Here is a 22,954-nt window from a genome sequence, read left to right on the forward strand (position 1 = left end):
TTAAGCCTATTTATGGTGAAGCCCTGCCACCTGCAAAGGGTGTGAGCCACCAGCCCAAGCTTTGCCTTTAATGAGGAAAGGCAGTTTTCAGATTTGGGGCTGACTTCCCAGGCTCTTTGTGGAATAGTGGTTGGTGTGAAGAGTGTTTGAAAACCACCAGTTTCTTTGTGCAGGTATGAAATATTACTGCTTTAACTTTACTTGTGATTTGTAGCAGCACACGCCGAGTATAGGCATGGTTGTAGTCGCATAAAGATTCTCACCGTAACACCGCTTATTCCCTCTTCTTCAGAGGACAGTGCGCCAGGACAGCGGTCCCCGCAGCAGCAGTTGTACTTCAGAACACTCCCTGCTTTATTCCCCTTGCGCGGCCACATTCACCCAACCTGCCCCCTCAGCGACCGGGCGCTGCCAGGCCCGCGGCCTCGGGCGGGAGCGCTCGGCAGACGGGGTGTCGGACCCGCCGGGCCTCGGGCCGGCGCGGGGGAGGCTCGCTCGGCGATGGCGGCGCAGAGCCTGAGGAAAAAGAACCCGGGGAAAAGGAGCCTGAGGGGAGCGGGAGAGACGACGAACCTCTCGCTCCGACCCTCCGCCCTGCCCAACATGGCGGCCCCGCCGTCCCCTCACAGCCGGCCCCGCCCCTGGGGGGGCGGAGCTCGGCGCGGGGCGCGCGGCGCCGGCTGAGTCCGCCGCCGTCCCGGCGTGCTGTGCGCGCGGCGCTGGCTGGGGGCCGCTCTGGCGCCGCTGCCTCACCGTGCCTGCCTGCGAGCGCCGGCGGGGAAGATGGCGGCGGCGGAGGCGGCGGATTCGTGGGGTGAGTGGCGGCCGCCCCAAACCTCCCTCCCCCCTCTCCCCCGCCGCCCGCCCGCGCTCACCCCATCTCCTCTCCCCCGCAGACGCCGACAGCTTCGAGGTGGTGGAGCCGGTGGCCAAGCGCCTGGTGCCGGGAGTGGCCGGAGACCGCTGGGCCGGCGAGGATGAGGAGGACGACGTGAAGGTGCGGCCCTCGCGGCGTGGCGTGGCGAGCGGGCCGCGGCCGGGTGGAACGGCGTGTGCGGTGGGGGTGGGGAGGGGGACGGACACACGCGGGACCGCGGCGGGTGGGGAACCTGCCCCGTGGGTCGGGCCGGCTGGGTTCCCGCGGCTCCGCTGGCGAGGCCTGGCCCGGGGTGGGGGGGGGGGGGGACGGACACGCGTGTCCGCGGCTGGGCCCTCGGCCCCCCCCCCCCCGGGCGGGTGTCGGCGGCTCGGCCCGTGTGGAAACGGCTCCCGGGTGTTGGCGCTGCCGAAGGGCAGCGGTCGGTTACAGATGACAAGTCAAAATGCCAAGTGGAAAACGAGCCTGTCCCTGCCCCGTGCTCCCTCGTCCCCGCTCAGAGCGGGCCCCCCCACGGGGTTCGCCCCCGCCGTGCTGGGTCTTCCAGGGGAGATGACAGACAGAGAGACAGACAGACACGTTTTTTCAAGCCCCACGAGGCGTCTCCTGCTCTCTGGGGGTGGGAATCCACCTGCTGCTTCCCAGCTGCTTGTCCAGGCTCCCGGGTGCTTTCCTGGGGCTGGCTGGTTGCCCCCTTGCTTTCTGTAGCCTTTCAGATTTGTAGTTTTGAGTGGGTGAGGCATTAGGGTCGGATTGAAGGAAAGCAGTGCTGAATTTGTGCTTCTGCTGTTGACCAGAAACTTATGCGTTGTCTTTTCCACCCTTTCTTCTTCACACTCCCCCTTTCCGCAGGCCCCACTGCCACAGGTGGAAAGTACAGCAGCCTCACTGTGCAGTTTCAGGTTTGGTAATGCCCAGATCACTTAAAAATACATTTACTTAAGGTACTATTTGTCATGGGTTTTTACTGTGTTTCAAAGAGAGATGTCTACATGGACTCTGTAACAGAATGCACAGATGGTCATTTCTGGTGGTTATGAAAACAGACCTTCCTTAAAAGCTGGTTTTCTCCTACTTAGTTCCAGCTGGCCCTTAGCAAGCTGAGGGGACTGAAAGGTGGATGCCACAGAAACCTCAGTTTGCTCCACGTTCATATGGACAGTAAACAAAATGATGCCAGGGAACATACACAGAGTGTGCTTGGTAAGGAATGGAAATAGGTCAACTGAAAAAGACCTTTTTGTTTCAAACCAAGCTGCTGAGATACTGTAGTAGAAAATCGCATGAGGTGGCTCAGTTGTTGGAGTGTGGTCACAAGTATGAAGCTTTCTGAAGCTGCTTATTGAGTGAGGACTTGTTGGGCTTGTTACTTAGGCCACTGATTGTGTTACCAGAATCTCTGAAAAACACCAACGCAGTTGTCCTTGGAACTTAGGGTGGTATTCTTTTTATAAATAGTACAAAAAAAGTAGTGCATCTTCTCTTAACAAAAAAAAATAACAAATTTTTGTGAGTTACAGACTGTTCATTTTCCTTCTTAAATTTAATAACGCCCACACCCTGTAGTTATCACAGCTGCCACATTACAGCAGGCAAAATAAGTAAAGGTATCTCTGTATACAGTAGCTGTGGTTATTTGTAAAGAGTGTGGTTAGCATGTAACTATATACGTATATATATAATTTATGTATGTATATGTGTATATATACATGTGTATCTCAGACTCGGTGTCTCTGTGAGGCTGGCTTTTTGCTTTTCCTCCTTCCTTTGAAAGCCAGACGCTTTCCTGCTATGATAGAGTGTGTCCAAGCGAACCGGACTCTCAAGTGTTATTCTCTCCAAGGCACGGGTGCTTTCTGTGGCTGTTTTCATAAAGGAGCACACTTTCCCCACACATAGTAAGACTGCAACTACTTGACTCTTTCTGAGGGATATGGTTTTAGTACTGGAGCTGCATCTGGAGAGAAGGACCGATCCAGCAAAGAAAGCTATTTTGTTTTGCTTTGATTTGCTCTTCCTGTGGAAACACTAAAGGTCACAGAACTGAGCCTGGGAGGTGGTTGCTTCGGCCCCAGATTCCTTGTTTGCAGGGGTCTGCCTTGGGGAAGTACCTGCATATGGGAAATGACATGGTCTCAAACAGAAGCACAAAGTGTTTTCTGGCAATTATTTGTTTTAAGGATGGTGTTTCACATTTTGGAATGTCTTGTATATATTCGGATTCTGTAGTTCATTTGGGGAAATTTTTCGGTAATGAACTTGAAGGAACCGTTAAGTTAGGGAACTTTGACTTCCCCCGGTTAAAATCCGCGTCTTCATCAGTAACAAAACTCCCCTCCAGTGTTATCCCGAACACAAGTTTCCCAGAAGACGGGCCTCCTGCCAAGGAATTTTCATCTGTTTACTCTTGGGCAATTCTGGGCTTAGCGAAGCTGAAGCTGGGAAACGTGCTTGTTGTCATCCAGGCGACAGCCTCTGGCCCGGCACCGTCACTTCCCTTTGAAGGAGAGTGTTCCGGGGAGGCTGGGAGTCTGAATGCTGGGGCACCTGTCACTTTGCAGTCACGTCTGCTGGTCTTGGGGGGGGATAAGGGGCATTATCGTACGCTTAAGGTACCTGTGGCGGAGCCTATGAAACCATAAGAGAGCTGCTCTCATCAGGGGCTTGTTTACATGGAATGGAAGATGTTTTCAGTAACCTTATTTTAGATAAGTATGCGTAAATGAGTATTGCTGAAATACTTCAAAGTTTTAAGCTACTTTAGTGGATATATTTTGGAATAAAGATGTCCTCTTTGAATTACTTAGTATTACTGGAAAGATAACATCACTAAAGCAATTTTCTTTTCCTCTGAGAGAGTTCGCAGGAATTTACAAAACACAGAAATAGGTGTATATTTGGATGCTCCCCCCCACCCTCAATGTAAAAAAACAAAACAAAACAAAAAAATGCCTGCCCAGTATATATTACTCATGTTCTGCGGCTGCTTAAAAGAAAAAGCAAGCTTGGAACGAGACAGTATTCAGCGCAGCTGGTCGACCTGCGTACCTCAGCACGCCGGGCCGGAGCGTGGCGATGCGCGGGGCGTTCCTCCCGGCACGCTGAGCTCCGGTTCCCGGTCCCCGGCGCCGGCAGCCACGGCTCTGCTGGTGGGGCTCTGGGGAGGCTCCCGCCAGCCGCCCACCCCGCCGGGGGAAGTTGGCATCTTAGGGGGCAGGTTGGGCTCACGCTGTTCGGACGTCGCTTGGTCCCCCGGGCTCTGGAAGCTGCAGCTGCGCAGGCGTGGCGAGCGGGGACGTGCTCTGCGGGGGGAAGGAGCGCCTCAGTCACCACGTGGAAGTTCTTCCCCCCCCCTCGTCCCTTCTGTTCGGCCTCCCAAACGCACTGCTGCCGTGCCGTGGTTCCCTTCAGTCCCGTGCGTACCCTCGCATCACGGACAGGGCACCCTTCCTCTAGGGTTGGGCACCGTCACACACTTGATTTTGAAGTCTGAAGGACAGGGCAAGGGATAAGGCAGCAAGCTCTGTACAGCAGTAATGGAAAGAACTATTTAAGAAGTGGGTGTGACAAAGTCTTAATTAGATATGAGCTAAAATGATGCCGCTCCAAATTCAGGTCAGCTTCTTGGAATGTGGAAGGGAAGCTGAATCCCTTACAAGTGCCAATTAACTTGAGTGAGCTGGTAGATGAACTCAGGTGTCTTCCTTGCTTGGATCAGCACATTGCAGTGAAATACTGAGTTCTTCCACCAGTGTCTTATTTTGCCATACCCGTAGCAACCCTTAGAAGTTAACGAACTGCTTGCATCACTGATGTGAGGTTGAAGTCAAAACATTCAGGATTTACAGTTTTTCTGTTTACTGACAGTATGGATGTACTGACATTGTGATTTTTGTGTAAACTAGGTCTGGTCAGATGCAGTCTCTTAAACTTGCAAGTTGAGTTGAAACAGGTAACTAAAGTTTAGATGCCTGTGAGGTCTCTTGGCTTTAACTTCTGGTGTGTGCCTCGTGTGGTGCTCGGCGTGTAACTTCAGATCAGTTTTAGAGCATTGATTTCCATGTGGAGCAGTGTTAGGACAAGAAAAGGTGTTCCCATAGCTCTTACCCAGGTAAGCGTCGGGAGGAAGGTGCGGAATTAGGGCTGGCAAGGTCTGGAGGTGACATCAGCAGGTCACTTCTGTAGGAAACGACGCTTCCTCAGGACTCGGTTGAACCACGGCTCATCCCCCTGGGTACAGGACGGTGGCTCTGGGGGGAAGGAGGGCTGGGGGCGATGGCCCACGGCGAGGCGTGCAGCACGGGGGCTCAGGACCACCAGGAATCCTGAACATGCTGAAGGTGAAACCTGGAGGCGGGGAGTTACTGCGAACACCGCGGCTGAGACCGCTGGAAAATACGCTCGAGAGCGCGATGGCTGTCGGAGCGATTTGTTTGTGGCAAGGGCCTCTCAGAGCTCCTTTGCTTATAGAAAAAGCAGTAGTCGTTGGTCAAAACCAGGGTCTTGCGGCTGTTAAAAGTTGGTGTTTCTGCCCGAAGTTGGGCTCCCTGCCTTCTCCTCGCCCTGCTCACCGCCGCTTTCCCCGCTCCGCGGCGCAGCCTCGGCGGATCGGGCCGGCGTCCCCCCGTGTGGCGCGGTCCCACTCCCACGCTCTGCCCAGCGTGGGAGGGGGCTGCGCTCGGGCCGCCCGGCTCTGGGGAGGGGGCGGCTGGGAGGGTCCCTGGGAGGGGGTGGCAGCGTGGTCTGGTTTCGAAGGGTGTCGGCTCCCGGCAGGGCTGTGCTGCGTGCCGGCGTCCGCCAGCAGTCCGGTGTCTTGTAACGTGTGATACAAAAACTTACAATAAACTCAGGTTTTACTGCGGGTGCTGGTTTGACTGCTCGTGATGTTGCTTTTGTAACTGTATGGACACGAGCTTTCCGATTCTTTGACTAAAACCTGCCTTTTTCACGGTAAGAACGGGTCCTGGATCATCTCGGGTCACCTCCCAAAAGCCGTGCCCTTGTGCAGCTCTCACGGCTTCCTCCCCAGTCCCTCACTCCAATATCTGAGGTTAATGGATATGTGAGCATTAAGGAAGTTACACGTAAGCTGCGGTTCCTTGTTACCTACACAGGTAGAAAGTATCTGTAAAAGAATCTTAATTAAAACTTATTTTTTAATTAAAACTTATTTTGTAGGATAACTGGGATGATGAGGAGGAAGAGGAAGAAGTAAAGGAGACAGAGATAAAACAAGGTATGCAGCATCAGAACAGACACTGGTTTTGTCTTGAGTGTATCTGGAGAATCAAAACCACTTAATAGGGCTGGTTCTGGTTTTTTGACAAAGCATGTCTTTTAACTCTGTGTTCAGGTTCTAGTAATTGAGCTCTGTGGCTTTCTCTTTGATTAGTGTTTCTATAGTTGCTGGGAAAAAAAAATCTGTAGAGCTCAAGAGCTGTGTTGTTCAATGTTTTACAGAACCAAAAGTTTCAGAAAAAAAGAAAATAGCAGAAAAAATAAAAGAAAAAGAAAAGCTACAGAAGAAGAAGCAAGAGGAGCTTAAAAAAAGGGTAACTCCTTATTTCTTCCGGGCCTCAAAAAATTTAGAGGGCAGGTTTGATTTTTTTAAGGTTGAACAAGACCTGAAAAGATCTTGACTAGTGTGATAAAACAAACAAGTCTTGTGCTTAATAACATCTGGGGATGTTAGCTTTAATTTCTCTGTAATCTAACCAGGTATTGAAATAATGCTTATCTGTTTCTTTTGTAAGACACCGCATGATAAAACATGCAGTTGTGAAACTTTAAGCTGTTTCTTCCCATTTCTGGTAAAATGAACAATTTTTTAAACAATGTGGCATTGTTACACTTGATTGGGGTGGTTTTCAGGTTTGTACGTCCTTGAGGTGTACTGAGTTGAGGCAGAAGCAAGCTACTCAGGTGACACTGGAAAAAAGCGATTTCTTGTACTACCTCTGCTTAAGGGTACGAAATGAAACGTTCTCCCTGTATGCGTTTTCTTAACTCAGTTAGAGGCACCAGAGGAACATAAAGAACTTACACCAGAAGAACAGTTAGCAGACAAACTACGGCTAAAGAAGTTACAAGAGGAGTCAGACCTTGAGTTAGCAAAAGAAACATTTGGTAAGTGTGCTGTGCCCAGCCGAGCGGCGCTGTAGCCTCCGATAGAGCGGTGTTAGGTGGGGGTGCCCTGCAGCAAGAGCTGAGCAGGGTCTGTCTGTGGGAGCACATGCGGGTTGTGCTGCTGGGAAGAGAGAGGGGTTTCAGTTCAAACTACCGGAGGCACGTCCTGGTACTAAGGACTAATTGTAAGAACCACAAAAACATCTTGAGAATAGAAGGTGCTTTCTCTTAACGTCACGGGAGGGGGTTATAGGAAAAAGACAGCTGAGTAAATTTTCCAGCGTATGGGCGCTTCTGGTAGAAGGAGGAGTGTGTAAAAAGGGCAAAGTGCCGTCTCTTAATGTTGTGAGGTGCTTTGCAGCATGGATTTAATGAGGCTTTGGGCAAGTGTGAGACAGCGTGACGGACGTGTGCTTCACTTTGGGCAGTCTGTGCAATAGGGTCGGTGTTGAGAAAGCCAGGGAGGTTGGGGAATGAGCTTGTTGCCTGGCGGAGACAAAGTGGACTTAAAGCAGATCGTTCTGGTTTGTGCCCCGGCAGAACCAGCAGATACTGATTCATAGAAGCATTCTTCAAACATGAAAGCGTGTTTCCTTGATTATAGTGAATTATACAGCTTATTACTCAGTGACAGTTCTGCTCTGTGAGTCCTCTGAAAGAGTACGCTGCCTCGGGCGGGGTGGGGGGTGCACTGAATACACTTGCAAAGAACCGACTAAATTTTGCACTTAGGAGCTCAAGACAGGAATTCTTTATTGAAGGGCAGAGGGGCTTCCTGCAGTGCATGCTGCTCCCGAGAACAGGAGCAGCCCGTTCAGATTACCAGGTTCTGCAGCAGAACATCTTCCCGTCCAGGCTGGTACCGCGGGCTCTTAGCTTGGAGCGAGCAAACCTCAGCTTTGGTTTTGTAAAGCCTCGGTGGGGGTGAAGGAACTGAGTGGGGTTACTTGTTCCTCCGGCGGCGTCTGGCGGGGATCGCAGCTAATGTTTCCTGTCACGCCTCTATCTCCCTGTGCAGGTGTAAATAACACTTGTGGAATAGATGCCATGAATCCCTCTTCAAAAGATGACTTTACGGAATTTGGCAAACTACTAAAAGAGAAAATTACGCAGTATGAAAAATCATTACATTATGCCAGTTTTTTGGAAGCATTAGTTCGAGACGTATGTATTTCATGTAAGTTAAGTGAAAGACGTCCTAGAATACACTGCTACTGAAATTGTAATGGAGTTCAAGTTGAAAACATGCTGTTATGGTAAATGATAAATGAAGATGATCTATGCAGTTGATACTGAGGAAGTACTGATGTTTCACTGCCAAGCATCCGATCCCATTCCCACCAGCGTTATTACAGATGGTGTGCTTGTGCAAGCGTTACTCCTCCTGCCTGTCAGTTAAAGACAGTCACTTTGGAGTGTGAATTTTTATGTTGATCTAAATCTTGTGTGTTTTACTAAAGCTATTTCTAAAATAATAATTTAAAAAAAAAAAAAAATCTCTGAGCCAGGTAACTTGAGTAACTCAGTTGGAAAGAAACTGTTACCAAGAGTTCATGTAATTGGGGGGCCGCAAAATAAATTATTCTGGAGTTCAGCATGTAGCTGTACAGAGAGGAGGCTACCTGAAAGGCAGTTCTCCCCGCTGCTCTGGTAGGCTGAAGTGCGTGGTGAGCTCGTGGCGCCGAGATGGGTCCCGCCTCTTCCCAAGTGAGGGACTCGCCACCTCTGGGACCCTTGATCGTTAATTTATTGTTAATCCTCCTTTTGATACGTTTTACTGTATCTGTATTTTACTGTTAAATGCCTTGCCATTAGGACTGCTGCACTCGCTAAGCAATTTGGGAGTTTCCCCTTGCGCAGCCCTGGGGCTGCTCACTAGGGACCATCTGAAATGGGAACTGTGACTAGAGGGACCACAATTACCCAGCCTGTATTTTGCTGATTTAAATCAAGTAATCGCCCATACGGATTACTAATGCTTATTTCTACTTTATGAAGAATGTTGATGTTAGATTATTTAGCTGCCTTTTAAGAATAATATTGATGAGGAATCTGTTTTTCTTTTTTTTTTTTCCTCCTGATGCAGTGGAAATTGACGATTTGAAAAAGATCACAAATACTTTGACAGTACTATGCAGTGAAAAACAAAAACAAGAAAAGGTAAGGCTTCGGTGTGCTTCCGTAGCAATATCGGTACCTGCCTGAGGCTAATCTGGAAAATGGCAAGAGGTTTAAGACTGACTTGAACTGCTGATTTTGTTAGAGGTGGTAGCAGGAGATGACATGATAATCTTGGATACTGGTTAAGTGTTAAATCCTCTTTACTGTGTGAGGTAATCAGGAGTTGATTGAATCAAGAGATCGCAGGCAAAACCTGGATTAATTTACGTAAATGTTACCCTACGTGCTAACCTTGTTCTGTTTTATGCTGTCCTGGCGTTAAAACGCCTTGCAGGGATGTCCTGAGGGCAGAAGCCAAAGAGTTAAATGGCAACACAGTCTGGGGGGGCAATGCAGATCAGTGCCACAGCTTGGGATTTTAATGCTGCCATGCACACTAAAGGAGCAGTAAATACATAGGCAAGGAAGAGGATAGGTTTTAGAAGGTGATGTAATGGCTTCACTGATGCTTCTGTGCTGCAAGACGTTGTGTTTTACAGCATACAGCTCTGTTAGAACTCCAGGTGTGCTGGAGTTGGGTGGCTGACTGAACTGTTAGATGGCAACAAAATCGAGCGGGAGAACGCGACTGGCAGGGGGATTCCTTTGGCCCGTGTTAAATCGGATCGGGGGATCGGGAGGGAACCGGTGGCCGGGCACTGGCCGTGGGAGCAGGAACCTGTGAATGTGCCATGGGCGAGCTCCCGGGCAGGACGTGCGGCGGCTGGGGCGTCCGGAGTTGAGGATTAACTCGGGAGTTGGGCACAGGGGATGAACCGCGTCTTTAGTGTGAACTGCACTGTGGGGAGGAGCCTTAGCTGCCGCCGAGCCAGACGAGGCTTAAAAGAAAAAGGTTGTGTATTTCCTATTTTCATTCTCTTCTCTCCTGGCTTTTCCTGTAAATGAGTTTGGGCGAGCACTGAAAGCTACAAGTGCCACAGTGCAGCGAGGAAAAGCTTCGCTGTGCAATGTTCTGGAAAGTTTGTTTAGGACTTCTGGGTTTTTTTGCAAGGAAGACACTCAGCCGCTGTGGTGATCAAAGCAACATGGCATTCCTTAATTACATCGGTAATTCCACAAAGCTAAACACCAGGCTCTGCATTTACTTCCTCATTCTGCTTGTGTGGAGTGGAGCTGAAATAGGATGAATGAGGGAACGTGGGCGGGAGCTGGGGGACACGGGGAAGTGCCGGAGCCTCGCTGGGGCGGGGCTGCATTGTGGGATGAAACAGGGCAGGGGTGCGCGGCAGTACTCGAATCGCAGGGTGACAACGGGCTGGGGATTTTCGAGTAAACGTGCTCTTCCTATTTAAGCAGAATAAAGCCAAAAAGAAGAAAAAAGGTGTTGTGCCTGGAGGCGGTTTAAAGGCTACTATGAAAGATGACCTGGCTGATTACGGAGGATACGATGGAGAATACGTACAAGACTTTGAAGACTTCATGTGACATTTATCTCCCCTTCTGTTGTCTTTCTGTTGCCCATAATCCCTTAAACATGTAGCACAACTTTTCTTCCTTTAAATTCTGCCAAATGCTACAATCAAAATTGCAGTATCTCTGTGCTGGTGGTTTAACTCTTGACGGGTCCGTGCTAAAGCACTGGGCTTCCTGGTCTGTGGTCGGGGGTTAGAATGAAGGTATTTAAAAGCTATGTAAATTGCCGTTAAAAACCCCAAATTCTGATGATGGTAACTGTTGCTATTTGATTTGACAGTGACAGCCGCTAAATTGGAAAGGCATTTCAATGAGGAGAAGTATTACCAGCACAGTCCAGTGACACGGCCTTAACTGTACCTCCTGGGATGACGTGGCTGATGAACAAAAGCGGTTTGCAGCAAGGGCATGGTGTGCACTCAGTAGTACAATTGCTTTGTCTTAAGTTAGAGCTTGAGGTTTTCAGTGTATTGCGAAGGGGAACTGCTCACTTCGGGGCGAGGGGGCGGCCCCCCAGCCCGACGGCTCCGCCTGGGGCAGAACAGGGGAGGAGGGGCTGCCTCGCACCAAACCCACTTGTGTCTTGAGTATGAAGTTTAGTTTCCATTCATCTAAATTTCTACTAATGCAGCTGTATGGGTTGGGTGTTCTTTAACAGTTAATTGCCTGGTTTAAGTGTAAAAAGAAAAAAAACCAAGATTTCCTTTTGGTCTCTCCTGGGTTGTGGTAGATCTTGCACAACTCAGCCATTTTCTTTCATTAAAAAAAAAAACAAAACTTGCTTAGCAAACTGCAACAGTTACTACAGTTGGGCAAATTGTTATGTTAACAATTACGACATCTGCAATGTTTTATAAAGCAACTAATTTAATAAAAATCACTATTGAGGACTTCACTCGGGCTGTCTTTGGGCCAGTTCTTCTGGCATCTTCCAGTAAAATACCTGAAGTGGTAGAGCTGCAAAGCTGAGACGCATGCTGGGCCTGTGGCACTAGGCTGAGTCTTTGCTCTGACCGGCAGCTTCGCTGGTGTTCGTTACAGGGGCAACACTTCATTCCTGGAAAACGGCTGTTTAGGGGTAAGACTCCTCCAGATGCTGGTGCTAAACAAAATACGTGCAGGACTGCCACCGCCCAAGCAGTTCCCCGGAGACTTTAATCTTTTCTGTTGCTGGAGCCGCTGAGCTCGGTGCCTGTTCTCACCTTGGCGGTGCCTCCGGGCCGAGGGCAGCTGCCTCAGCAGGCAGTGCTGCTGGCGGGACGGGCGCTCTTCCCCCTCCTTCCCCGTGTTAGTGGGCCCAGATTTTTCCAGGATCGGGGATGGTAGCTCTCGCAAGGAGAGCTCAAGGTTCTCCTTTCAAGCCAGGAGCTTTCAAGTTCAAGCTGAATGCTTGCTAGCCATTATTTAACTTGGACTAATTGCAGCCACCTCAGGCTAATTTGGCCTTACGAGACAGACCAGAACTCACAATCAGGTTCTGCTCAGGCGCAAGCCTTGCTACATACATAAAACATTTTATTTCTTGAAGGAGCTGTGACTTGTACTGTGAACCTGGGTCCAGCTTCAGGTGCTGCCCTTGCAGGCTGGAGCTGGATACTGGTGAAGCCTGGTCCTAGGCAGCAGTTGCTAGCCTGAAGAGGTTCAGCAACCAGAAGGACACTAAGCTATAAATCCAAATTAGCATCTGCTGATTAGCTGGGTTGCCAGGGCAAGTGTATTTTTGCTAGAATAATATTTAGAAATAGTAGGATAGCGTTGCTTAATTCTACAAAAAAGCTGGCTGTGGCTGTCGGCCCTCCCCGCTGCGATTTTGGACAGGAGGGAACGGCTCTGCGTTAGTTGGAAGCTCCACTGAGTTTATTTTGGAGTCCAAGCTGAACCGGGCTTCTGCCTGAAGCAGGGGCCAACTCCTACCCCCCTCCCCTGTTAAATCAGACCCGACTTTGTAAATTTTCCAAAGCAGGGAAGTGGCAGAAGGCTCTGGCTGCTGACTCGGGACGGGGCCTTGCTAGCGGCTGGCTGCCCAGTAGGACTAAGCGTGGAAAGGAGTTAAGATTTACTAACTGTGAGCGTATGTTTGTCCTTGATTATTTCTACTCCAGGACAGTTGCAAATGAAGATAACGCTGCTCAGAGTCATTGTATCACTAAGCTAGAAAAACAAAACCAGCCTAATCGGGCTGGAATCAAAGAGTGGATTATCCTGGCACAGAGCTGAAACTTTCAAAGGAGTTAAGCAGGAGAATGAGTAATTCCACTGTCAATGTACTGGATATTCTGCACATTCTATTTCAGCCTTTTGTTGGTTTAGATGCAATTCCTAGGGTGATCCACCATCCACATCTCTAATATAAAGGGCTGCTGGACCTCTGCGGTTCCTCCTCAGCGGTGCCAGCTCACCAGGTATTTTGTAAACAGTTAAGATTTATTATACAAAACACAATTTCAGGTTAACACAGCTGCAGCGTTTTAAATATTTACAACCACCACTGGTTTCCTGGAGTAGCTCGCGCAGCAGCCTGTCGGTGTAAGCGGGTAACTGATGGGAACAGCCGTTAAGGAGCGAGTACTGACCGTGCAAGAAGCGGCGGCGCTTGTCAGAGCCAGCCCCTGCCTGGCGGAGCTCGGCCTTAGTGTGCCAACATGTCCTTAAGGCAACAGCCAGTCTGCGCGTCCTTCAGAAGCGCGTTCGCCACGTCGTAGAACTTGTTATCGTAAGCCAGGCGGTAGTACGTGTAGATGTCTTCACAGTAAGTGAGCAATTTCTTCAGATTTTTCAGAGCAGCATCAGTGGGTGGGTGGTGCTTGGCTCTGAAAAATAATTGTATGTTTAAGCGAAAGAGAAAGGCTTCGCAGGACAACAATTCTAAGACTATGCTGCATTAGAACTGCAAGAACTCAAAAGGGGTTGTGCTCGACATGTACATTTGATTCTCTTGGTTATTTTGCTCTGATTCATTCTCAAGGAGATTTGATCTGACCAGCCCTAAGGCACCCTATTTAGCCAGCTCAAGAAAGAGGGTGGCTCCAGGGCTATTTCCACAATATGCTTAAGAAACTGAACACAGGCCTCGAGTCCCTACAGACTACACTTTAGCACATAAAAGGTTTTAACAGTACTAAAACGTGCATGCTGTTAAACACACAGTTGCTCTTCTAAAGTAGCCTGTGGAAAAGAAAGTTCCAAGCTGACCACGGAACTACTAACTTCTTAGAGATCTCCTCAAAGATGCCAGGCCTCAGTGGTCTTTGTTGTTTAAATTCTTCTAAGTAAGTGAAGTCTCCCTTGGTGATCACTTGTTGATACAGAACTTCAGCCCAATCTGGAACAAACTCGTAAGCCTCAGCCACAATAGCTGCCTGCAGAGAGAAGAGATGCTGGAATTACTGAGCAGAGGTTTTATTTTTGCACAGAAACATTCCTATGCTTGAGTACTTAAAATATTCTAGGTCTTCTGTTTGGCCAATCTCGATGCTGTTCTTGAGAGCGGCTGCGTGACAGAAAATACAAAGGTAACAAAACACTGCAAATAATTCCCCTTAACCCCTCGGCAAGGTGTCAGAGCATGGTCATTTGTTCCCTCTAAAAAGCCCTTCTCTTGCTTCCAAAATGACGGGTGCCAAGGGGGATGAAGATGCAAGGGCTCCAGCGTCGGTCCAGAGCAGCAGGAGAGCCCCGGGCAGCCCAGGCCCTGGCTCTACGACGGCAGCGAGGGCTGCCAGGAGGCTCAGCCCCCGCCAGCGCTGCGCTGACCTGTCCCAGCACGTGCTGCAGCGCTGGGACCCGACCTGGCGGCCGCGAGGAGCGCTCAGCCTCCCGCTCACAGGAGCGGGGTGCTTCTGTCTGCTGCTTCGAACAATCCCGGTCAGGGAAAAAAAAAAAAAAAAAATCGCGGGTGAGGAAGCCAAGTTTACCTGATAGAATCTAGGCAAGGACAGGAGGGCGTCCATCAGGTTCTGTCTGTTCAGGTTGATCAGCATGGTGCTCTGCCCAGTGTTGAGGAAATGCAGCTGGAGCGTTATCAGCTTTGTTAGCCGGCTGCAGCGCAAGGACTGGCGCACACAGGAGTCCTAGTCAATACACCAAAGACAAATGCAAGCTTCTGGAGTGTGCTTCTAGGGGAGAGGAGTCAATATTCCTGAGAGCAACGAGTTCAGAGCTTTCTGGTATTTCACCTTCTAGATCACCGCAGTTTTAACGCTGATCACATTCCATTAGTTTTGAACGAAGCTTCACTAACCACAAACGCGAGTTTCAGCAGCAGCATGCCGGTGCTGAAGCACCTCCTCTCGTTCTGCTCTTGCTAGTTAAGCTCACGGTCGCTCCCCTGAAGCCGGGGAACCCAATTCTGTCGAAGCCTGAGCAGGGACCAGCGCGCTGCTCTTGGCTACAGCCGCGCCACAGGCCGCTGGCACGCGGCCGAGCTGACAGAGCAAGAGATTCCTCTGCTCCTTTCCAGCGGGGGCAGGATTCTGCACACCCTCCCGAGAGCAGCTCGCCCCTTATCCGCTTCCAACGCTGTACAGAGGTCACACAATTCCACCTCACTTTACCTTAGAATAACTTTCTGCTGCATCAGTAAAGAGAGTCAGAGCTTTCACCAGCAGCTTCTTTAAATTTGCAACATCCTGAAGAGACTCCTCTGAAATGGAGAAAAAAAAAGAATAACCAATTACTTCTAAAGGTGACAAAGGAAGTTACAAACATACCTCCGGGTACCAAGTCTGTCCATAGTGGTGTTTCAGAAAGCAACAAAAGACTTAAATTTTTATTCAACAAGGACAAAGCAACAGTGACGTCTGTTCAGTTAAGGGACCAGAGCCACTGCTGGAACCCAGTCAAGTGGCTGAAGAACTGAAAAGAAATCCAAGTCAGACATACGTGGCAGACACAAGCACTGACTGGCCAGGTGAAGTCAGACAACCCGCTGGCGGCGCTGCCGTTTCGGCCGCCGTGAGGGTACTGGCTAACGGCCCCGCGGGGGCTCTCCCCGTGCTCCCCGGCACCCCCAGCCGCGCAGAACCCACTCCCTTCAAACGCTAACAAGTTCTCTCGCACACGGGTAAAGGCCCCAACACTTCAGACATACACTCTCTATAACATAGCCCATTGAAGTGAGGAGAACACGCCCGTGTCCCTTCCTCCCCCCCGTGCACGGTACCACAGGAACCTAAGAGGCAAAAATCTCAACTCTCCGCAAAATCCCAGAGCAGCCAGAGAAGCCGTGAAGCAGAAGGTGAACAGGACCCCCCTTCCAGACAGTGGCAGTTTAGCGGATGTCACCAGGACAACAAAGGCAATCCAAACTACCCTGACCCGTCACGTCTTCCTCCTTAAGCAAACCTTCTGGGTTTAGCAGTTGCCACTCACCCCAGGGCTGAGATTCAATGAGTTTAAGCTGTATGCAAGCAGCAGCCTCGTGGTTCTCCCCAATCTCTCGGCACATGCTGAAGCAGAGGGCTATCATGTTGTGCTTCTCGCTGTCCCCCGGGCGACAACGCTTGATGTAATCCAGCAGAGCCGTCTTCAGCGTCCCGCTCTGGTCAGACGAAGGAGTATTAGATTAAAATTTGGAGAGCCTTTTGTAAATTCGCATTTTGGTACCCACAAGCAAGCAAATCTGTTGTGGTACAATTTTCCAAAAAGCGATCGTTGCGTTCTTTGAGGTTTCTCTAAACTATCTGAAAACATAATGGCAATATTATACTTGGGCTGAACTACATTACATCAGGTAAGAAAATCCAGTACCATTTATTTATTTACATAAAAATATCAAAACTGACATTTGCTTATGACTTTATGTTGCAAGAAAGCTGTAACTATTTATGATTTTTGAAAAGCCATGGAACTTCAGCTGGAAGTAAAACTAAAGCAGGACATGAAAACTCTAAGTGACAATCCCGAGCTCGAAGTTTCAACACTGCTCTCATCGCAGCACTGAACTAACTAGAACAAACTGAGTAAACTAAAGAAGAATCAAGCACAGAATTAATTTATTACTATGAAACTTGACTAGCGCTTCCCACACTCCAGTAATTAAAATCCCCAGATAATTCCACCTTGTGTAAGGATCAGCTTCGGACGTAGCCACACAGCCCTCTGAAAGTTTTCTCCCCTTTATCCCCCTCCACCTACCGGGTCTAATTTCTTTCTCATGAGCACTTCAAAGTAGTGTTTCTCGTGCAGCAGTTCGAATATGTAGGTCATTTCATTGTATCTGCCAATTCCAGTGAGAAGTCGAACCTGTGGAAATAACAGCGTAAGTGGGAAGCTCCAAGTGAAGCAGCAAATTCCGCTGCCCTGCAGCAGCCAGTGCCGGGGCGGGGAGAAGGCTGCGCCAGCCGACAGCCGCGCGGCGCCGCAGTAGCTCCCTTCGAGCACGCAGCTTTTCGCTTTTAAACCAACCTACTGCAACTTTTTTTTTTTTTGTTTTGTTTACTGTGAGGTGAAAGGACATGACTTTACCAAACCAAAAGACGCGGCGAACCCTTTTAGCGACGCCACCGTCGGTCTGGGCACGTCCCAGGCTCCAGGCCCGAGCGCCCTGTGCCACTCCGGCGCTGCAGATCCTCACATTTCACCAGGAGCTGCGTTCCTCCGACGCTCCCGCTCCGATCTACTACACGGTGGCCACCTCACCACTGCACTACCTCTCCCCCCCCCATCCTTCCACATCAGACCCACCTTCAGCTCCAGGGGCCGCCAGGGCAAGACCAGCCACCCCCCCCGCCCGTTATTTGCCAAGGCGCAGGGGGAACCCTTCGTACGGCGTCACGGACACCTACCACGAGCCCGTACTCTTCATTAGGTGCCAAATGTTCATCGGTGAGAAGCCGTGCTGCTTGGAGCACTCTAGTGATGCCTTCCATGTGGCAAGTCAAACTAAAGCAGTTATGGGCCAAAATCAGCAATTCTGTAACTGAAGAAGAGAAGAACTGGGGTTATTTCAGTTAATAAGCTGAGGAAGTTAGTTATTATGCCTCTCCCCAGAAGCAGCGCCACCTCTGCAGAGGGTGCAGAACCCTTCCAGTCCCAAAGAGCAGAGCTGGATTAGAAAGCTGCGCTCCTACAGTTCTGTCCTGTGCCATTTTAAGAAGTGACAGTTGCTGTAACAGTATGCATTCAGTCTGGCTTCTCAGTCTGTGGGAAAGTCTGGCTTTTCTGGATCATCTTCTGAGACGTTATTTTATTCCACACACAAAACTTCCAACCTCCTCCTCCAAAAGCTGATTGACAAACATATATAATAGTGCATCAGCACTCCGCTATCACCAGTCAGCTCTGCATTGGAAAAAGGAAGGCCACGAGTTTTGCACCTGGGTTGGAAAAATCATTCATAAATCCCACACTAAATAAACGAGTTAGAACAGCACATCTTAGCAGATTCCATTTTCCACGGAAGGCCTGGTCAATACTGTAAAGCCATCATGACACAGCGGGGTCCCAGACCTTACTCTCAGCACCACGCCCTTCACTTCAGAAAGGCAGTAGTGTTATATGAACCAGTACACAACATACTGCAAAATGCAGATTTTTAAAAGAACACAGTTAACGTCATAGACCTTTACAATCTATTTTGAAACAAACCTGTAAAAAGCTCCTCTAGCAGAGACTCCATTCAAAGAGAGGTAGAGTCCTCCTGCACAATTTGGCAATTCCCAATATTGTTTCCTCAGACTTTCCCTTACTTTAGTCAGCCTTACATGAAAATACTAATACTCACCCTTATATTACTTAACCAGACGAAACAAGGGGTAAGTTAAGATCTGACAACAGGACCATTGTGTTTGGGACATAAAGATTACATGGAACATGATGTTTCTAATTACTTTTTTTCTCACAAAAGTTCTCAAATTTCCAATATTATAGCTGGATTCTAACAGAACAGTTTCAATATCAACTTCAGCCAGGCTTTTGCTGCTGCAAGACATCTTCTAGAAGATGCTCGTTTCTCACCACTCTGGACAAAACAGCGCTGGAAGTTCTGCCCATGCTAATACCCATGAGACAACTCACACTAAATTCTTACTCTCATTCGTTTTCCTCAGAGATGACCTGCCCATAATAAATCTTTTTAAAAAACAGTCTAAACTAGCAGTGTGCTGATTAGCGGTGGCAAAAGAGCACCAAAGTACCCTGGCTACGTTTTATAAGCTCAGTGACAACATCTCCATGGTACACAAAGCTGCAAAGTGTAGAATGGACATTAGTAACAGAAGACCTCAATAGTTTAACAAATGGATAAAGAAATAAATTTCTAATTGTGATTAATACGAAGAAAGTCACAACACCCTCTTTCTGTAACATACAACTACAAAAGTTCAGGTAACTCACTGACTGCATTTCCCAGCTGCTGGCACAAAAAACAAAACATCTGTATTTTGTTTGGAAAGTAAACCGATGCAACACTTAAGCAACATGTTTATTTACTGTATATCTACTCAGATCTATTAATTTAATATCAAATTTGAGATCGGTTAAGAGATGCTTCCACCACCATTGCTTTTACTCTTTGTGATGTGCTGTTGAGCCAAGTAATGCCATGCCCAGTAATGCCCTAGTTATATTAACTATTATTTGCCATTTACTTACTGCATGACAGCTCCCCACGTGGTACAGAGGAAATTTTATCCAATAACTTCGTGCCAACCAGTGTATGATCCTGGCAGAGCTTAGCGAGCTGTAGGAATGCCTGGCTCTCAGCTGCAGCATTCAAAACCTGTTTCTGTCCTGTGTCCGCAGAGAGAGAGAGTTAGGTCACAAGTGCGAATTGTTCAAGGGAGATTAGCTATGTTAATAGAAAAAACCCCAAACAAACCACCCTAACTTCATCCAGACTGATTTAGGACTTGGACCTACAATTCTAAAGACACTTTTGGTCTTACTTCTTAAATTTAAGAATCAGATACTATTTCTTTGCCAGTTCAATCCAATGAGATCCTACTGAACAACTGTACTGATATTGTAATTACACCTGTAATTTCACAAATCCAGTAGGCTGCTGCTGACAAAAAAAGAACATTTTCCTCTTCCATACACAGCACAGTTCCAACCCATCCCCTGCAGTGGCTCTGATTTGTATTCTTCCACAAACCAGTTCAACTCATGAACTCAGCAGAAAACTCTCCTGTTCTGGATTTGCCTCCTGCTAGGTTAGTAAGCTGCCCCTTCCGAAGGAGCAGCACCAAATCACCTGGGCTAACCAAGCCAACTGGTACCAGGGGAGCAGTGAGAGCCAGGGCTGGCAGAGCAGGAGCAGAGGAGAGCACAGCTGGACTGATGAATCCCTGCCCGGTGGATCACTGTTTCTCAGAGAACTTTGTCATTAATGTTGCAGCAAAGGAGAAGTGACTCAAAATAGAAAAGACCCCCAGATAAATTCCTGCTGTTTTGAGGAACATCCCCCGTTTCACAAAGTGAAAAAAAAAAAAAAAAAAAAAAAAGGAAATCTTTTGGCCATGCTTTACACAAAGAAATGAACACGAGTATTTCTAAGTCAGATGCTGCGGGGCTGCAAAGATCATGACTAAAAAACCCAAACAACCCTTTTTTAAAAAAACATTAAATTTACATCCCTAAAAAAAGAAAACCTTAACTACTGCAACCCCACACTGGACACAAAAATAACTAAATAATTTGTATAAAACCTTACATAAGGTATATAAGGTTTACAAACCTTATCCAAGAGCTGCCCAAACATTACTGACTCGAATTACCACTCAAATATCTGGAGAGCAAGGACTGTTTTTCCGATACGCAAACACCACACTTCCAAACCACACCCACTAAAACACAAGATCGAGCCTCTTTACTACCCTTCCCTTCTGAAGACACCAGTAACTCCTGCGTGATTTCTTCAGCCACCAGCTCTGCCACGGTTGCAGGCTGGAGGCCCTGCGTGGTGATGAACGCCTGAGCCTTCCTGCATCTGTCCGCCTGACGGGATGACAGAATTGCTCGAATCACTTTTTCAGGGTCGTGGGCTGACATTTCACTGTAGGAGCAGTTCAGTTCCTAAGAAACACACATACACTTAGAAGATTCTACACAGCAAAAGTTCCAGTCCAGAACATCTACTGACATGCAGTACATCTTCTTAATGATGAGCTGATGCAAGAGGGGAGTGCTGGAGGAGAAGACAAAACTCAGTTTCAAAAAATGCGAACATAATCTGTCCTTCTGTCAGTTAACAGTGCCTTCATCCGCACACCAGTATTAACGTTCTCCAGATCAGGATGGTATGTAAGTACTTTGCACTGGAAGTTTAATACTCACAGAGCTGTCACTATGGACAGAGATGCTTTCCTTAATCAAATATAAATCTGAACACTTAAAATACCTAGAAGAGAGACAGGAATATTCCCTCCCAAATGAAGAACTGTGTTTTACTGCCTAAGTTTTACTTAAGAGCTTCGTTTTCCTCTGCTCTACATACCACAAACTCTCAATGAAAAAGATATACTAGCTCTCACATGTGCTACATTTGGAAAAGGAGTTGGTGGGGCTCTGTAAATACTCTGCTGTTAACATATTACAACTTTACAAATTAATCAAAGGATGTACCTCATAAATGATCAACTCTTAATTCAAAAGTATGGACATCCAGCTTCAGGCAAGAAGGATACGGATGGTATAAAAGCCAGTCATAGGACTACTTCTTAGTAGCTCAAACTTAAAGCACTCACTCTGAATATTTGAGGCACGAAAAATTCTGTAGGAAAATCTAAGAACCTCTGTGATGAAGATGATACTAACATTTTCAGCACGTTGCTGTTTTTATTCAGAAAAAGCTAATGCTATGTTCCAAAAATACAGACCAAATACCCCGAAAGGAGTGTTCAGCAGCACTCTCTGGAGAAGAGGCAGAGGTGGGCTGCTGGCAATCATACAGGTCAGGGAGCAGAGAGGCAGCAAACAACAATCAGCTACATCTCCCATCACTGGGTCAAACCACTTGGAACCTATTAGCTGCTCCTCCGAGCAGCTTCTGGGCAAAGAGCTGCCACTGTGTGGAGTCTGCAGAGCACTTCTGTGCTAAAACTTTTAAAGCAGCTGCTATCTCTGTGTCTGCTTCTGGGTCGGTGTTGATTATGAAGGCATCCCACAACAAAGGCCTAAAGCAAAGTGCTAGATGAACAACATATGCTTGAAAGATTATAAAAAAAGCACATCAAAGAGCCACAGGCTGAAATCTGGCTTAGTGGAGTCAGGGGTAGGGGCCTGGGGAGTCTGGGAGCTGAGTTCATTTCAGCACTTCATGCCTAGGAAGCATCTGGCCATTCCTCCACACAAAGGCTTGGTGATTTCGCCCTCTGAAGCTTGTTTCAGGCACCTGATGAGTACTTTCACCACTCCTTATCCTTTCCTCCACACGCTTCCACAGCACTGCTTGATACAAACCATTTGTTTCTTCCATAACGTTATCAGACACATACCTTAGAAAGCTCATACAAACAGAGAACCTGTCTGCAGTAGTTTCTCCCATGGACACATTCATCTATGAGAGCCTTCAGACTGCTAACAACCTGATCATCTAGCGACGGAGCCACAATGTGTGTCCAGTCTTCCACGCTTGATGCTGGAAATAAAAATACTATAAATTCCTTTCTCATAAAGACAGGTAACACCAGCAAGCCTTCTATTTGGAGCAAGACTCCAGGAATCTATAGCAAATACATACTACTTTCTCAGTCTTTGAAAACTGAACTCTTGATACCTGTGATTTTTTTCTTAAGTTTTAGGGTGCAAACAGTATGACAGAACACAAAGGAGCCAAAATATCCCCAATAAATATCTCGGATGTAGAATTCTTGAGCAGAAGAGAGCACGAAGGTTCAGCAGTCTTTTCGATGGCGTAGGCTTCATTTATTCTCTTCTATTTCTATTAAGCTTTATACATGTTAGTATTAGAAAGTAATGTTCCAGTTGACAGCTTTCTCACTCAGACTTCATAAATATGCAGAGAGTACTGTATATAGAAACGTTATCAGCCTTAGCCTTGCTATTAATAAGAAACATGAAACCCTTTATACCGTACAAAGAATTCACTGAAATATATTAATTAAAACATTTCCTTGTTTGTACTCCAGGAACACACTCAAGATTTACTGGAGTGTGTATTCCAAAAGCAGGAACATAGGCGAAGTTCAGTGCTACTTTACAGGAACAGAATTGTGTGAACTATCAAAAATGAACTGATAAGAGACTACAGAAACTGTATGCAGATCACCCCGCCTGAAGCACACACAAGCAACGTGTATCAGAAGGCTTCAAACTCCTTGTGCTAGAGGATTTATGAGCCAAGGAGATAACCCACTGTCATGAAAACCTTTACTGCAGAGATTTTGGGGGAAATTA

General features: G+C 47.8%; 2 protein-coding genes and 1 long non-coding RNA gene across 6 annotated transcripts in view; 1 reads left to right on the top strand and 2 right to left on the bottom strand.

Moving 5' to 3' along the window:
- Positions 1-677: 677 nt before the first annotated feature.
- On the top strand, positions 678-11,492 carry EIF3J (eukaryotic translation initiation factor 3 subunit J). Of its 2 annotated transcripts, none has more exons than XM_042803793.1 (8): positions 678-814; positions 897-997; positions 6,056-6,113; positions 6,338-6,429; positions 6,889-7,003; positions 8,022-8,180; positions 9,090-9,163; positions 10,478-11,492. In XM_042803793.1, the coding sequence occupies exons 1-8, from the start codon at positions 784-786 to the stop codon at positions 10,607-10,609; spliced, it is 762 nt and encodes a 253-aa protein (XP_042659727.1). In that variant the 5' UTR covers positions 678-783; the 3' UTR covers positions 10,610-11,492. The 2 variants fall into 2 exon arrangements, with proteins under 2 accessions (XP_042659727.1, XP_042659728.1); XM_042803794.1 differs by having other exon boundaries at positions 10,481-11,492.
- LOC116959104 lies at positions 3,827-6,049 on the bottom strand. Its single transcript, XR_004405641.2, has 2 exons — positions 4,263-6,049; positions 3,827-4,179 (listed from the first exon to the last, which is right to left on the bottom strand). It is a non-coding gene; the product is annotated as an uncharacterized LOC116959104 (long non-coding RNA).
- Positions 7,740-22,954, bottom strand: part of SPG11 (SPG11 vesicle trafficking associated, spatacsin) — a 40,317-nt gene continuing 25,102 nt past the window's right edge. Inside the window, exons 31-41 of one of the 3 annotated variants that reach the window (XR_006166560.1) lie at positions 22,033-22,175; positions 20,413-20,611; positions 19,190-19,327; positions 17,383-17,516; positions 16,733-16,840; positions 15,968-16,136; positions 15,151-15,239; positions 14,512-14,667; positions 13,805-13,956; positions 13,171-13,407; positions 7,740-8,013 (exon numbers count right to left, since the gene is read on the bottom strand). Coding sequence is in view for 2 of the 3 variants with exons in the window: in XM_042803789.1 (XP_042659723.1) it covers positions 13,227-13,407; positions 13,805-13,956; positions 14,512-14,667; positions 15,151-15,239; positions 15,968-16,136; positions 16,733-16,840; positions 17,383-17,516; positions 19,190-19,327; positions 20,413-20,611; positions 22,033-22,175 (1,469 nt within the window). In the remaining variant the exon portion in view is untranslated. Of the gene's footprint in view, positions 8,014-13,002; positions 13,408-13,804; positions 13,957-14,511; positions 14,668-15,150; positions 15,240-15,967; positions 16,137-16,732; positions 16,841-17,382; positions 17,517-19,189; positions 19,328-20,412; positions 20,612-22,032; positions 22,176-22,954 lie in introns of those variants that run through there. The other 2 variants (XM_042803790.1, XM_042803789.1) reach the window with 2 other exon arrangements.

The sequence above is a fragment of the Tyto alba genome, unplaced genomic scaffold (assembly GCF_018691265.1).
Source record: "Tyto alba isolate M040663 unplaced genomic scaffold, T.alba_DEE_v4.0 Super-Scaffold_41, whole genome shotgun sequence".
Taxonomy (NCBI): domain Eukaryota; kingdom Metazoa; phylum Chordata; class Aves; order Strigiformes; family Tytonidae; genus Tyto; species Tyto alba.